The sequence below is a fragment of the Camelus dromedarius genome, chromosome 11 (genome assembly GCF_036321535.1).
Source record: "Camelus dromedarius isolate mCamDro1 chromosome 11, mCamDro1.pat, whole genome shotgun sequence".
Classification (NCBI taxonomy): Eukaryota; Metazoa; Chordata; class Mammalia; order Artiodactyla; family Camelidae; genus Camelus; species Camelus dromedarius.
Genome location: NC_087446.1, coordinates 6803286 through 6820240, shown reverse-complemented (window position 1 = coordinate 6820240; position 16955 = coordinate 6803286). Strand labels below are relative to the sequence as shown.

At 38.7% G+C, this 16955-nt stretch overlaps 1 protein-coding gene across 4 annotated transcripts in view; it reads left to right on the top strand.

Moving 5' to 3' along the window:
- XPNPEP3 (X-prolyl aminopeptidase 3) overlaps positions 1–4556 on the top strand; it is a 46578-nt gene extending 42022 nt beyond the window's left edge. For all 4 annotated transcript variants that reach the window (XM_010983530.3, XM_064491417.1, XM_010983532.3 and 1 more), the window contains one exon: positions 951–4556. In XM_010983530.3, coding sequence (XP_010981832.3) covers positions 951–1117 — 167 coding nt within the window. In that variant the 3' untranslated portion in view covers positions 1118–4556. The remainder of the gene's footprint in view (positions 1–950) is intronic.
- Positions 4557–16955: the final 12399 nt, after the last annotated feature.

Below are 16955 nucleotides of genomic sequence, written 5' to 3'. Positions count from 1 at the left end.
AAGTGTGAAGGGAAATCACAAGTCACTTTTAAACACTGATGCTGTTTTTGTCATGAAAGCAGATCTCAATCTCAAATATCAAGTGTTTTCACCTCCAAATTATGTTAAGTTATAGCTGGAACACATCTTTTATGCCACCCTTTGAGGCCAGGCGTATGTTGCTGTCTGTAGCCTTATGTACCATTGAATCCAGTCTAGTTGGCACCTGGGCGCTTCCTTAGACTTTACATTTTCCTTTGCTGCTCTTTGTCTTTTTATCACAGAATAGCAGCTGTGAGTACAGTGAAGGAAGTTTACCATTCTTTAATATAAAAAAACCTGGTCTGTCTGACTTAATGGTTAGAAAGGGAACCTTGGCCTCTTAGAATTTTTCAAATGTTCATTAAAATCTTCCTTTTTCCCTCCTTACATCACATACATCAATTGTATTTATGGCTTATTTGAGTATTTCTGCAGCTTCTGGTTGTTGAGGCTAATAATATCTAAATAGTATTTTTTAAATACATTTTTCAATGCATTATGTCTTTATTTTACCGAAGTGCCCTTTCTCCAAGGGACTGTTAGGCAGAGAAAGAATGCATTTATATAATTTACTGGTTCCCAATATGTACCTACATACTTGTCAATTAAGTAACTTCAGCGGCCTGCCTGCGGCACTGGGACACAACAGAACCACGGTCACCATTGCTGCAGTTGTATAGGTCTTGTAGTCCAGCAAACACAGTAATGTCACGATAGCTCTAGTAACGGTAGGCAGCATTTACTGACCATTTATGTACCAGACTTTTTTATGCATATTATCTCATTTAGTCTCCACATTTCTATTAGGTGGGTACCGTCAGGATCCCAGCTTTATAGATGAATTGTAACACAGAGAGTTTAACTTACTTGCCCCAGATCATCCAGGCGCTGCTACTTCTGAACAGCACCTTCTTTTTTCTACTTCTCAGGTGTTTATATTCCAGAGGATGACAGAGACGCCCCAGAGAGGTTTCGTGGTCTTGGTGTACGAATTGAGGATGATGTAGTGGTGACTGAGGACTCACCTCTCATCCTTTCTGCAGATTGTCCCAAAGAGATGAATGACATTGAGCAGATATGCAGTAAGGCCTCTTGACCTTCATTGCGGCCCATGTGCGTCTCAGGTTCAGGAGGGGTGGACGCTGGCTTCTGTGCACCTGTGCTTCCGGTGGGGTCTCCGTGTGTTCCACTGGGGAGTGCAGCCGCTGTATGAGTGTATATAATTGTCTATGTGGTCTTTTTTGTTTTAAGTAGCTAGAAATCTGGAAAATTGAATTTTTGGACTTTATGTTACTGCAACTTTAGTAACATTAATTCTGTAGAATTAATGACCCAGACAAGTTTAATTTTAAGATGTAAAGAAAGATCTTGGTTATGTATGTTTATGCATCCCAGTTAGCACAGTTAAACATACAGAAAATTCTTCCTTCTCTCCAGGTCCTTCCCTTTCTACACTTTTGCCAAAATCCATCTAAGATTTTTCTGTAATGCTTATATTTTGAGCGAATCACCAAGGTCCTTGCCTGCACTAGAAGCCACCTGTCAGTGACTGTGGGTGGCCAGTACATGCCTTCCATAACAGCCACCTACCTACCTACTCAGATGCCCATGTGTCTGCAGGAGCCACAGGAGCCCTCAGGCACTGGCGTCCTGCGGTCCCACCATTCAGCCAGAGTCCAACAGTCCTAGCTACCGAACAAAACCGTTTTGAGCCTTTCTTACTATCTGGTTGCCTGGGACCTGGAAGGTGTTTAGACTCTTGATAAGGAAATGGAAAAGAAAGAAAAGTATATATGTGTCTGCTAAAGATCAGACCCCCATTCATCTGTCCTTGACCTCAAGATGATTTTCTTCCCAGACATCCACACTTTCTGTATAGATTCTTAATGTACTGACCCTCACAGCACACCCTTGTGGCTGCTTCCCTGGCCAAGGGCAGATCCTCTGCTTATCCTGTTAAAGTCAGAGGAACGGTACCCAGTATTTAGAGAGACACCCTGGTTATCATTCTGTGATTTCCTCTAGTGCCGATAAAAACAAAATATGGAACCCACCGAGTCACGGTAAACACCCTGTGATCCTTTCCTTTCTTGGACGTTAGCACTGGGAGGGCACTGGTAAAGGCTCATATTTCTCTCGACCTGGCATTGGATGTCATTATACAGAAATCAGTTTGCAAAGTGAACAGGGCCAGATGACTGCAGATGGTTTATTTGAGAGCTTCTGTCATAGAAGGAAGTTTTAAGAAATAGTGTGATCACCTCCTTTAAACCTGAATATGATGCCAGGATGCACAAAACATTCTGATTGTTAGAGCATAAATTTGAAGGGTTTTTTTGAGCATGTATCTGCATTAGAGAAGCACTGGATAGGAGATTAACGCTCCCTGCAGGGCCAGAGATTTGCCTGTCTTGTCAGAAAAACCCGAGGCACAGTGCAGACAGGCAGTGACTGCATCAGGAGGCAAAGGTAATGGTATAAATCAGAGTGATACAGTTTATGTCTTGACAGTGCTCAGCCACAGACGCTTGGCTTTGCTAAGCAGCTGTGGGAATGGATGGCTGCACGGCTGCAGTTGTCATCCCTGTGCCTGCCCTTGGTGCCTCCTCCAGCTTCTCAGTCCTGTGTTACCTTCTAAAAGGAGAGGACAGAAAGTAAACCCACAACTCCGGCTTCTCGCTCCTGGGCCTCTGTGACCCAACAACCTTTCTCTTGAATTGGGTTTCCTTTGTTGATTTACAATCCTGAAATACAGTATTTCCTTTTCTTCCTATAAATCATTTTCTGTGTCTTCAACTTTCCAGATAAAAGCTTAGGTGGCTTTTATGTATAACAGCCTACTTGGAAATGAAACAGACTTCTTCCAGCTAGATTCCTGGCAAGTTCTGCAGGTGTTGCAAGAATGACTCTTGCGGAATTCTTCTGATGGTTTGTAGTCCCTGACCCAGCCATATTGTCGTTTGAGTCCCAGATTAACCACAGCAGCTAACATTTGAATCAGACTGTCAGAACCATCAAGAGATGACGTGGTGAACACCTCAGAGCAGTGGTCTGGGGACTGTCTGATGTATTCAGGATTTGTTGAGCAGATAATTGTGCACAATGCAGGAATCTCATTCATTCTTAGCCACATCACAGATGTACCCCACATTTCCCTCCAGGTCTCAGTATAATATATACTTTACATATACACCAGGTTCTCCTAGTGGAAACTGTAACCTTTAAAAAATCTTTCAAATGTTACACCAGAATTTTTCTCCCTGAATGGAAGATATGGCTGAAATATTAACAATGTCATCTAAATGAAAGAAGTGTATCTGGATGGCCTCTGCTGCGTACTTTTATGGTTTTCTTTCAGGAATTGCCATTTTTCCCTCTAATCAAGAAACCAGGATTCTTTTTTGTTTGAAACACAGCAGTAGAAATATGAAGTAATAACTCTCTCTTCCCACAGTCATCCCCAAGTTAGGAAGGTACTTCTCATGGTGACTTAAAGTTCTCTTTGTGTGTCTTCTTTCAAAACATTGTTCTCTTTTCATTAATTTTTGTAAGGTCAGAAATGGAAAACTCTTGCTCTAGACATTATATCTTAATCGGGATTAAGATCCGTAAAATAAGTTAATCCCTGTAGAAAGACATTGTAACTCTTCAAAATAGAAAACTTGGCTTTGTTATATTTTTCAAAACTCATATAACCAACATCTTCTTCAGCTTTCTTAATCTTAGAAAGATTGCAGATATGATGCAGGAGTGCTTCTTCTCCCTGTCCCGTGTCCATGTCAGATCACAAGCACAGCACAGTGACTGTCCCCCCAGTCTAGCTGTGACCTCACGGTCCTTTGTAACAGTGTTTCCAATAACTGCCTTCCATAAAACAGTTTAGATTTGAGTTTGACCCTATCTGTCATCCCTCGCCCGGCATATGATTGATGATAGTGTAACTTATTTGTGTGTGTCCGTTAGAAACTGAGGGCCCAGGATGATGGCAGCATAAAGGCCCCTGCTTAGAAGAAGTTTTCATGGTGTGGTTAATTTTTTTAAATTTTAGTTTTCTGAAGTGGGCTCTGTAGCCCAAAACTTAAGCTGATAGGGATAAATTTTAAGCCTGCGCAAATATACTTCAATCTGAAGTGTTTGACAATCCTGATATGCGAAGGTGAATGCATCATTAAACCCTCATGGCAGAACAGAATTCCACCGTCATAAAGCACGTGGGTCTTCCCGACTGCTCTCCCCTCCGCCTGTGCCTCACTGAGGAGCTTGGAGTGAGCATCAGTATTATTCAGATCAGGGGTCCCCACTGAGGCCAAGGCCTATTGGGATGTGCTCCATGAGGATCTGGGAGAACTGCAATCTTTTGAGCATTTTTTAATGCTTTGTATGACTTTTGTGCAATTATATAAGTTCAGTTTGAACAAAATGCTGTTACCTGTTAAGGCTCTATCGACTGAGAATAGATATGTCATTCTCCCAAAAGGGAAGAGCATTTGTTACTATCATTTTTAAAATAAACTATAAAACAATATAAGAGTGTATGGTTTTGTGTGTGTGTGTGTTATTTTTGAGTCTAGCATTTATAGCTTTAAATGTGACAACATTTTTGTTTTACAAAATATTTTCTTTTACAAAGTATTTATTAACTACTGTCACAAAGTCATGATAGTAAACTTGAGATAATTTTATCAGTCATAGAAGGGGAAGAAACTGGATTAGATTGAATCAAGGATCTAAAATATATCATGGTGACTATAGACAGTAACATTGTATTGTACAATTGAAATTTGCTAAGAGAGTAGGACTTAAATATTCTCACCAAATTAAAAAAAAAGGTAAATATGTGAGTTGGTGGATGTGTTAATGAACTAGATGGGGGACATCTTTTCACTATGTACACATGTATCAAATCATCACAATATACACTTTAAATATTTTGCAGTTTTGTTAATTACAGCTCAAGAAAGCTGGTGGGGAGAAAGGTTGACTCTCCATAAAATGGTCCCCAGACAGCCCCTGCAGCACTCCAGACAGTACAGTACAGCCATGAGGATTTTATGAAAGATGAATTTTATGCAACTGTAAATATGTGAACTTTCATGGGAAGCCATATAAATCCTAAGGGTAGCCATCTCTTCCTATTAGGAATCTTCTTGAAAATCTGAAGCTAAGACATGCTTTCCAACATTTTTCACTTCCTGGCACACATAGAAAGATATTTTTTTTGTATGGCACAATGGAATAAACTTAAGGGGACTTAGGAATGTGTACAAGTGACTTACAGAAAAAAAATTACGTACCCTTTATGTAATTAGAAGAAAAAATTGTGCAAAGTTTTATAGAAATATTTACAATTTGTGTAACACTTCCAAAAGATAATTTTTAAATGTCTATAAAAGACTTAGCTTACTTCTGATAGCATGATTTTCTTTGATAACAGGCTGAAACACCTACACACGATTCCTGATCCAGACTTTGTGGGGACAGTGTCTTCAGAGTCTTCATAGTCACCATCCACAAGAAACTTATTTGCCCATGTATTGCGACGAAAAATTTAAAACTATTTTTATGGTCATTCAAAAATTTATGATTGAGGGGGAGAGTATAGTTCAAGTGGTGGAGTGCATGCCTAGCATGCACAAAGTCCTGGGTTCAGTCCCCAGTACTGCCTCTAAAAATAAATAAACCTAATTACCTCCCCCCACAAAAAAAATTTATGATTGAACTGATGAATGGATAAGTGAAATGTGCATGTATACAATGAAATATTATGCAGCCATAAAAAGAATGAAGCACTGATACATGTGACAACATGAATGAACCTTGGAAACGTTATTCTAAGCCAAAGAAGCCAGTCATAAAAGACACATATTGTATGATTCCGTTTATATAAAATGTCCAGAATAGGCAAGTTCATGGAGATTAGTGGTTACCAGGGGCTGCAGGTGGGAGGAAATGGAGAGTGACTGCTAACAGGTATGGTTTCTTTTTAGGTGGTGAAAATGTTCTGGAAGTAGATGGTAGTGGCAGCTGCACAGCCGTGAGTATACTAAAAACGTTGAATTGTATACTTTAAGAGGAATTTTATGGTATATGCATTAAATCTCACTAATTTACAATTGAAACTGAATTTAAAGAATCTAATAACGTCCTTTCATTGACAAACGCAATGTGAAATTTCTTGTAACGTGGATTTCCGATCAAATTCAAATCGTTTACGTCAACTATTTCAAGTTAAGCTATAATTCGCAGAATGCACATGAAGTTTTAGAACTGTCACCCAGCCCATAGCTTTGACCACAGAGGTCAGAAGTGTCCAGTGTACATGAAGCAGAAACCAGGCTGCAAGGAGCCCTGGCCTAGCACCTTAGGCACCTGAAACACCAGCTGCACCAGCAACTCCATGGCTCCCTTGTCTTTAATGAGCAACAGTGTACTCAGCACCTGCTGCTGAACTGGACCAGGTGGTAGTGCTGAATATGACCAGATGGTAGCACCTCTCCTTGGCCATATTTCAGTGAGTCCATGGCTCCTGGTGATAAGGGGACAGGTAAGGGGGCTCTGGCTGCTCCAAGCTCCATCCATCTGGACATGAGGGACAGAAGGGATCAGTATCTCCCAGCATACCAATTTCAAGGCACATCACTTAGGGTATTTAATTTAGGGTTATAAAATCTAGAATTGTACTGAGTAGAGCTACCTTGAACATAAAAATGTGGCACTATGTAAATACTGATTCCAGTTTCCACCAGTTTTTAAAGCCCAGTGATTCTGGGTAGTTGCCTAAATTAAATGCTATCTTTCTTCCCCTAGGAAAGTTGAGATTAGGAAGCCTACAATGGTATATCAAAAATGTTTATAGAAGTAATCATCTTGAAAAATGCTACTTAATATTTCATTGCTCAGCGTTTGATTATGCTTCTCTGCATGTTACATAGATTAAAATCTCTAATAAACTATAACTGAATCCTGCAGTGATTATAATCTGGGCAGTGTACTGTACGTTATATGTGAATGATTCTACTTTATAGTAGAGATTGCTATGCATAATAAGTTATACTTGACATCACATGAAGTAGTTAGAGCAGGTTCAGAGTCCTGCAGAAACCTGAAAGAGTTGCTTTTGACAAAAATATGAATATGGTAGTTCCTCAAAAAATTACAGTTATCATTTGATCCAGCAATTTCACTTCTGAGCATATTCTCAAAAGGATTAAAAGCAGGGACTCAAATATATTTGTACACCCACATTCACAGCAACATTATTCACAATAGCCCAAAGATGGAAACAACCCAAATGTCTATCTGCAAATAAATGGATAAATAAAATGTGGTATACCCATACAGTGGAATATTACTCAACATTAAAAAGGAATGAAATTCTGATACACGCTACAACATGGATGAACCTTTAAGACACTGTTCTAAGTGAAATAAGCCAGATACAAAAGGACCAATATTCCATGATTCCACTTACGTCATTCATAGAAATAGAAAGTAGAATGGTGGTTGCCAGGGTCCGGGGGAAGGAGGAAGGAGAAGTTACTGTATAAGGGGAACAATTTTAATCCGGGACAGTGATAAGTTCTGGAGATGAATGGTGGTGATGGTTGCACAACAATGTGAATATACTTAATGTCACTGAGCTTACACTTAAACACGGTTAAAATGGCAACTAGACTTGTGGTGGCGATTACTGTGTAATGTATACAGATGTCAAATTATGCAGCACCTGAAACAAAAAAGGTTTTCTAAGAAATAAAATTAAAATGAGGTTAACTAAGCCCTCCAAAATGGTTAAAATGGTAAATATTACGTATATTTTACCACAATAAAAAAAGTATTTAACTATATTACCTTGTGGGCAAGGAGGACTAAAGGCAGACTGAGGTTGACAATAAGTAATTAAGATAAGAATTAATAAAATGCTAAATCATTATCACCAAATAACAAGAGTTTGTAATCTCAAGGACCTTGCAATGATCAGACAATGTCTGAAGAATTGTGTGTATTTTGGGGTACCTATTTTTAAAAAGACATGCCCAGGTGAGAGTTACCAGGAAATAGTGTTATAAGAAGTGGTTGAAAGAGGGGAGGCTATTTTGGGTGAAGAGAGAGATAAGGGGAAGCCTGATGGCTGGCTCCGAATATCTGAAAAGCTGTCATGCAGACCATCCTATTTTACATTGCTCTACCAGGTGGGGCCAGAACCAGCTCTCTCATAGATTCAGAATTTTAGAGGTAAAAGGGATGTTAGTGACTTTGTCCAACCCCCTTATAAGAGGAGTCTTAAAAAGATGGAGTGACCTGCCTGAAATCACACAGTTGGTTGATGCAGTCAGGCTTTTGAAGAAGTTTCCTGGCTCCAAGATCAGGGTGTTTATCACAACACGTCAATTCCCACAGTCCATTCCTCCACTGTCTTCAAGACTTCAGTATCATTACCTTCTCAAACTTAGCTAAATAGGTTCCCTTCCATTTTCAAGGGCAATGTCAACTCATTGTGAACCCTCTAAGCTACCCTAAATATTTAAATACAAAGTGTAACATCAGGAATGGGTTTCACAGGAACTGAAAGAGCAGCCGAGTGGGATGGTGAGACATCCCCAAGATGAGCAACAGCAGGAAGCCTCTGCCTCCAGGCTGGGGCATGAAGGAAGCAAGTGGAGTTTCTGAAGACCAGGAACCAGGTCAACTGCAGAAGCTAGGCCACAGAAGGCCCGCCTGCTGACAGGAGCTGAGCTCTCTGGAAGCAACACAGGGAAAGGGTGAGGAATAGACCTTACAGGCAAACAGATTCTGTGATTTTATGATTTTATGAGTGTACAAATAATTAAGTCAAACAGTGTATAAACCCTCTTCCAACCAAGTCCAGGAGTCTTTTTATTTAATGTACAAGACCAGGGTATAAATCTGAAGCTCTCCTGATATAGAAGAAAATAACAAGCTTAGATAACTTCCTGACTCAAACATCTAAAAATTAACAGCTTTTCCACCATTTTATTGTTTTTCATCAAGTTGCTAATTGATGCAACACGCCTTGTAACTTGCAAAAGATCACACTGAAATTATGAAATGAGTTTGCTTTTAACATTTTTTATTTATTTGTTTTTTATTGATGTGTGACTGACTTAGAGTATTACTTTCAGATGTACAACATGGTGATTCAATATTTTTATAGATTATACTCCATTTGAAATTATTACAAAATAATGGCTATATTTCCTTGTACTGTACAATATATCTTTGTTGTTCACTTATTTTATACATAGTGGTTTCTGTCTCTCAATCCCATACCTCTGTCTTGCTCCTTCCCCTCCCCCTCCCCACTGGTAACCACTAGTTCTCTTTATCTGTGAGTCTGCATCTATTTTGTTATATAATTCATTTTATTTTTTATTTTTATTTGTTTTGGCTTTTTTCATAGACAGTATTTTATTTCTATATACATTTTTAAAATTTTACATATATGTACTGTTCATTGTTTCTAAGAACAGTTTAGAGCTTTAGCTTTTTAAACTTACATAGTTATCAAAGGAATAAAGCCAACCACAAGAATCAACAGAATGCTGTAATCCAATCATAAAGGACAGTAAATGTGCTTATACATATTCAAGAAATCAATCATCTAAGTTATAAATAATAAGTAGTTCATTTGTGTCCTTTTTTTAGGTTTCACATATATGAAATTATGAAATATGTTCTTGATTGAGTTCCTTCTCTAGTTTCTTCCCAACTTTTAATTCTGAACCGTTTAGAATCCATCTTATATCTGATTCTGGTCCTGGGCAACCACTTTGACCATATTCACCTAAATCATTTTTGGACAACTAAAATACTCCCTGACACACTAATGTACAACCAAATGGCATCTTCTGAGAGGCATCAGTTATTTATGTTTAAAAATGTACATGGAGAGGATTAAAAACAATCCCCAATTCACTTTTTTTTTTTTTTTTACTTTGGAATTTTTGATGGGATGACATCATTTTATGTCAAGCTTACATTCCAGGAAAATGCCAAGTTATAGGAAAAGAAGGAAGAATTTTCATAGGAATTGATGTAAAAGATCTAGCTACATTCCCAGCCAGCTCACATCCAATATATTACTTATAAAAATTATACCCCCAAAAAATTGTCCCCAAACTCTTTGAATGACATGATCATTCTCAACTTTAAAGTGTTGATTCTGAGCTTTAAGGAAAATTATACAGATATCCTTGGCATTGCCCCAAAGGTGACTGCTCAAGTGTAGCCCCTGAACAGAGGGAATTAGGCAAGTGGTGAGGACAGAGCTGGAGTCCCCAGATCCACACCCACCCAAAAGGCAGCTCCATAGGGAACGTGGGAACACGCAGTTGACCAAAGGCCTGAACGCCCTTCTTGTTTTGAGATGACTTGTCCGTTTCCCTCCACAGTAAATCTTAGCCTCAAGAATCTCACAAGAGCACACATCAGCACAGCATAACTACAAAATGCAATAATTTATAACAAAATGTATCCCAAATAAACAGACATCTTAATGCAGTAGGGAGCAACATAGAACGGGTCAACATAGAACCCTACAGACCTTTCCTTTTAATAGCAAATGTGGATTTGTAGTCTCTACAAACAAACTACTGGCAGAAGAGCCTCCCTGCAACTGAAATTTTGCTGTGGGTGAAATACGTGAGGGGCGTAGCAACACGAAGCTGTCAGATGGGGGGACCCCAAGCGCAGTGCCCCATTTGCAAACACCCAGGGGGCAGGCCCCTTGCTCAGTCGTTCCACGTTCCCTCCCTGCAACTGAGCTAGGTGCCAAGGGGACAACGGTGAAGAGGGAACACACAGCCCCTCCCTCAGAGTTCCTGGTCTGCTAGGAGACACTGGCGGGTAAAGAATTAGGTAAAGAATTACAACGCAGTATCGCCAGCTATAGCGGTGGCGTGGAGCAGGGAGGGACCGCTGCATCCGAGAAGGGAGTCAGGCCCACTGGTCAGAGGAGATCCCCAAGAGATCTATAATAGAATTGCCACCTTTGGAGAACACTTTCACTTACGTTATTATCTCACTTAGGCTTATGATGATGAGGCGCGCCATTATCCTTATTTTACAGATGAGGAAAACAGGCTCCCTGAGGAAGTGATTTACACAGCTTCCTAGAGTCAGTAGAAGATCTGGATGGAATTCAGTTCTCTGGACTTGAAACTGACCTGCAAACCTAACACTCACTGAGCACTTAGCAGGCGTGATGTGCTAGGCTGTGCCTTCCACGTGTGGTATCTCATTTAATCTCTGCAGCAGCCATCCTTGTCACTCCTCATTTTATAAATGAGAACAGCAAGACTTTTACAGAAGTCAAAGTAACTTGTCCAAGCCAGCATTTGAGTTTAGCTACGACTCAGACCCTGAGCCCTTAAGAACTCTGCTACACTATGCTGCTTCCCTTCTGAGTGCAGGAAAGTGCTTTCCAAATCAGCGTGGTGCAGCTGGTGTCAGACACGCCTAGGTTAGAATTTCTCCATGGCCGTTTGCCAGCTCTCTGATCTTAAGACAATTTGCTTAACCTTCTCTTACCTTCAATTTCCTTGGCTCTAGAATAGGAATCATAGATATCTGGCCACCTTGGTTATCTTCACTCACAGCATCTCCACTTTCTCTTTTATTTTGGCTTTAACCCAATGTGTAATTCATTGCTGTGTCTGCCTCTACCTGTCAGATATAAGCTGCATGAGGGCTAGGACTATCTATACCAGTCTTGTTCACCATTGTGCCATGTAACACGGGGCCTGGCACATAGAGGATACCCAATAAATATTTGTTCAGTGAATAACTCATCTCAGAGGAAAAAGAGGGATCTCTCCCTGCTTCATTATATATGACTCCCCTTTGAAAGGATTCTCGTAGAAGGAACCAGGGCAATGAGATATTATGAATGACCACTCCTGCATGATTTATGACCACCTCCTGCCAAAGGAGGTGAGATGGTGATTGGTAATCCTACCAGAATCACAAGCAGGGCCAGCACCACAAGACCATGACCTTTGCAGTCAGTCACATAGACCTCTGAGCTCAGAAGGGCCCCGCACATGGGTTATGTTTGGCTCTTGCTGTCTTGAAATTCTTAATCATTTTTAAACAAGGACCCCTGCATTTTCATTTTGCGCAGGGCACTGCAAATTTTGCAGCTGGTCCAGATCAGCTGCAAATGGATGGTGAGGGAGGAAAAAGGGTAACTGGAGGCAACATTTCTACCAAAACAAGGTTGGGAAATTCCGGGAAGTCCAAAATTGTGGACCCTGTGTGTATCTTGAGCAACGCAGCGATGTGCTCAGCCCCTCACGAAGTAGACTACGAGATCCCTGAAGGCAGAGATAATGCCTTATCCATTCCTGTCTATAGCTTAAAATAATGCCTAGCACTTTCTTTTAATTAAGCTGATTATTTCGAAATAACTGTAGATTCTACTTGCAAGTTGTAAGAAATAATACAGAGATCCAATACCCTTTACTCAGTTTTTTCCAATGTGAACATCTTGCAAAACTCTAGTACAGTATCATAGCCAGGATACTGACATAGATATATGGTCAAGATACCAAACATTTCCATCACCACAACGATTTCTCAGGTTGCCCTTGTATAGCCACACTGTCTTGCCTCCCACCCCCTTCCCTCCTTAACCCCTGGCAAGCGCTAATCTGGTCTCCATTTCTATAATTTTGTCATTTCAAGAATGTTAAACAAATAAAATCATTCAGTATGTAACCTTGTGAGATGGGCTCTTTTCACTCAGCATAATTCCCTTCAGAGTCATTTAGTGGTTGCATGTATCAGTACTCATTGGAGAGCATCTGGATCCTTCCAGTTTGGGGCTATGGTAAATAAGGCTGCTAAAACCTGTGTATGGATTTCAAAGTGAAAAGAAGTCTTCATTTCTGGAGCGCAATTGTTGGATTCTATGGGAGTTGCACATTTACCTTTTAAAGACACTGCTAAACTGTTTCCCAAAGTGGCTGTACCATTCTGCATTCCACCTCCAATGTATGAGTGATCCAGTTTCTTCAAATTCTCATCAGCATTTGGTGGTGTCACAGCTTTTTAAGTTGGCCATTCTGATGAGCATGTAGTGATACCTCACTGCGGTTTTAATTTGCATTTCTCTAGTGACTAACGATGTCGAGCATCTCTTACTGTGCTTATCTGCCATCTGTACATACTCATCAATGAAATATCTCTGACTTTTGCCCATTTCCTAATTGGTTTGGTTTTTGACTATTGAGTTTTAAGATTTCCTTCTACATTGAAGATACTAGTGCTTTGTCATATCCTACCTTTGCAAATGCTTTCTCCCACTCTGTAGCTCCTCTTAACAGACTTTCACAGAGCAAATATTTTTAATTGTGATAAAGTCCAGTTTATCAACTGTTCCTTTTATGGACCATGTTTTCAGTGTCAAGTCCAAGAACTCTCTGGCTCTAAGACCTGCATATTTCCTCATATGTTTTATTCTAAAAGTTGTATAGTTTTATGTTTTATATTTAAGTTCATGATACATATTGAGTTAATTTTTGTATAAGGTGTGAGAACAGGTCAAAGGTTTTGTTTGTTGGTTTGTTTTCGGTGGTCCATGGATGTCCAATTGCTCCAGCACCATTTGTTGAAAATGTTCTTTTTTCCACTGAATTGCTTTTATACCGTTATCAAAATTTAGTTGGGCAGTTTGGGTGGGTCTTTTCCTGGGTTTTCTGCTCTGTTCCATAGATCTGTATGTCTGTTCCACTACCAATACCACACGGTCTTGATAACTATAGCTGTGTAAGTCTTAAAAGCAGGTAAAGTAATTCCTCCCGCTTTATTCTTCCTTTCCAAAATTATTTTAAATATTCTAGTTCCTTTGCCTTTCCACATAAATTTTAGAGTAATCTTGTCTGCAACCTAAAAAAAAAACACTTGCTGGGATTTTTTTAGGAATTGTGTCAAACTGCATCAATTTGGTGAAAATAGACATCTTTACTATGCTCAGTCTTTCACTCCATGAACACTGTCTATTTATTTGAAAAGTTATTTTTATGTCTCTCATTAATGTTGTTTTAAGCATATAAGTCCTATACATGTTTCATTAATTAGATTTATAGTTTAATTTCTTTGGTAATTCTAAATGGCATATTGAACAACAAGGACCTACTGTATAGCACAGGGAACTATGTTCAGTACTTTGTAATGGTCTATAATGAAAAAGAATATGAAAAGGAATATATATGTATAATTGAATCATTATGCTGTACACCAGAAATTAACACAAGGTTGTAAATCAACTATACTTCAATTATTTTTAAATGTTAAAGGCAAAAAAAGACCAAAAAAAAGCATATTGTTTTAAATTTGTTACGTTCGTATCTTGTACATACAATTAATTTTTATATGCTTGTCTTGTATCCTGTGACCCTGCTGATCTTACATATTAGTTCTAAGAGTTTTTTTAAATTCCTTGAAACTTACTACACAAACTATGTATGTATCACCTAAAAATAGGACAGTTTTGTTTCTGATCTATATGCCTTTGACATATTTTTTTCCCCGTTGGACTGGTTAGAAGTTCCAGTGCTCTATTGAATAAAAGTGGTAAAAGAAGCCATCTTTCAGCTCCATATAAATTTTGGAATTGTTTGTTCTAGTTCTGTGAAAATGTTGTGAGTATTTTGACAGGGGTTGCATTGGATCTGTAGATTACTTTGGGTAGTACAGCCATTTTGATCATGTTGATTCTTCCAATCCAAAGCACAAGATATCTCTCCATTTCTTTGTGTCATCTTCAATTTCCTTCATCAGTGTTTTACAGTTGTCAGAGTATAGGTAACCTCCTTGGCTAAGTTTATTTCTAGGTATTTTGTTGTTTTTGATGCAATGGAAATGTTCATGCCAGTTATAAAATTCTGGTTTGTGAAGTGAAAAAAAAGTGAATGAAGGGCTGCAAATGGCAAAATATCCTTCTTTTTTATGGGTGAGTTGTATTCCATTACATATATATGTGTTATTTAGTTTCTATATGTTTAGAGAATTTTCTGTTACTTTTCTCTTACTGACTTATAGTTTGATTTCACTGTGGTTGGAGAAAATACTGCATGATTTCAATTCTTTAAAATTTTTAAAGATTCATTTGACAGCCCAGCATATGGTATCTTGGTATATGCTCCACAGCACATGAAAAAGAATATGTATGCTGCTCTTACTGGATGGAGTGTTCTGAAAGTGTTGATTAGATCCCATTGGTTGGTAGTGTTGAGTTCTATATTTTTGCTGTTTGTCTAGTTGTTCTATCCATTGTTGAAAGAGAGGTGCTGAAGTCACCACTGTAATGGTGAAGTCACCACATGTAATAGACAAATCCACATGTATGGTGGATTTCAGATCTATCAGTTTTTGCTTTACATGTTTTGCAGCACAGTTTTTTGATGCATATACATTTTGGACTGCTATGTCTTCTTGGTAGATTGACTTCTTTAACATTTATAATGACTTGTCCTCTCTCTGGTAATATTCTTTACTCTAAAAGTCTACTTAAATGTTATTAATATAGTCATTCTTGCTTTCCTTTGATTAATGTTTGCATGATATATATTTTTTCCATCCTTTTACTTGCACCCTTCCTATATCATAACTTTTGAAGTCAGATTCCTGTAGACAGCATCTACTGGGTCACATTTTTTCATCTACTCTGCCAATCTCTGTCTCTTAATTGGTATATTTAGACCATTTACATTTAAGGTAATTACTGATAAGTCTGTTATTTTATTTTACTGTTTTCTCTTTGTTCTCTTTATTTTTTACTTCTCTTGTTTTTGTATTCCTGCTTTCCTGTGGGTTACTTAAAACATTTTTAGAATTCCATATTGACTTATCTATAATGGGTTTTTTGGGGGTTTTGTTTTTTAATTTTTTGAGGGGGAAGGTTATTAGGTTTATTTATTTATTTTTAGAGGAGGTACTAGGGATTGAACCCAGGACCCCAGGCATGCTAAGCATGTGCTCTACCACTGAGCTATCCCCTCCCCTTTTGTTTGTTTTTTTTAACATTTACCAGCATACCACTGTACCCACTCTTTTTGTCTGGCTCATCCTTCAATCTCAAACTATTTCCTCTAAGAGGACTTCCCCCACCCACCAGATTGTTTCTGCTTCAAAGCACCCTGTACTTCCCCTTTCCTAAAATTCACTGGAATTATCATTAACTGACTATTGCCTCTCTTGCTACACACCTTAAGGTCAAAACTGAAAGGGGACTTCTGCAAGTACTTAAAATATCAGATGCCTTTTTTATCTAGATCAGCATGGTGTAGTTGACACACAGCAGGTTCTGTAGGTATTTTAGAAATATCTGTTGAATGAATGGATGGATGGATGGAATAGAACTAAAGTAAAATTATAACCTATTGCATTGTAAACTAAGTAAAATTATGAAGGATCTGTATAGAGTCTACAAAAAGTTTTCTTAGGTTTATGCAGCAGGATCTACTATACAGAATGCCTGGTCCAATCACCATAGCAAGGTCCATTTCCAAAGGAGAGGTCAGTACATGAAGTTTTCATAGCTTTTGGAACCGCCCCTAATATCTGCAATAAAATCTCTACCTGATCTGATCCCTGCCTGCCTGTCCGACATCTCTTATCAACTCCCCTTGCTCAGTAAGCTTCAAATTTATTCTTTCAGCACACACTGAGCACCTACAATTTACCAGGCACTGTTCTAGGAGTATTTGTTATCAATAAAGAAAACAAACAAATCCCCTCTTGATGGAACATACAAAAAAATAATAAATCTATCAAATGAGTAAATGAAAAAATATGTTAGAAAGTACATGCACCATTAAAGAAGAAAAGCACAGTAAAATGAATGGGAAGCAAATCACACAGGGCCTTTTCGGCCATTGTAAGGGCCTCAGCTGAAATGTTACTCCTCAGAG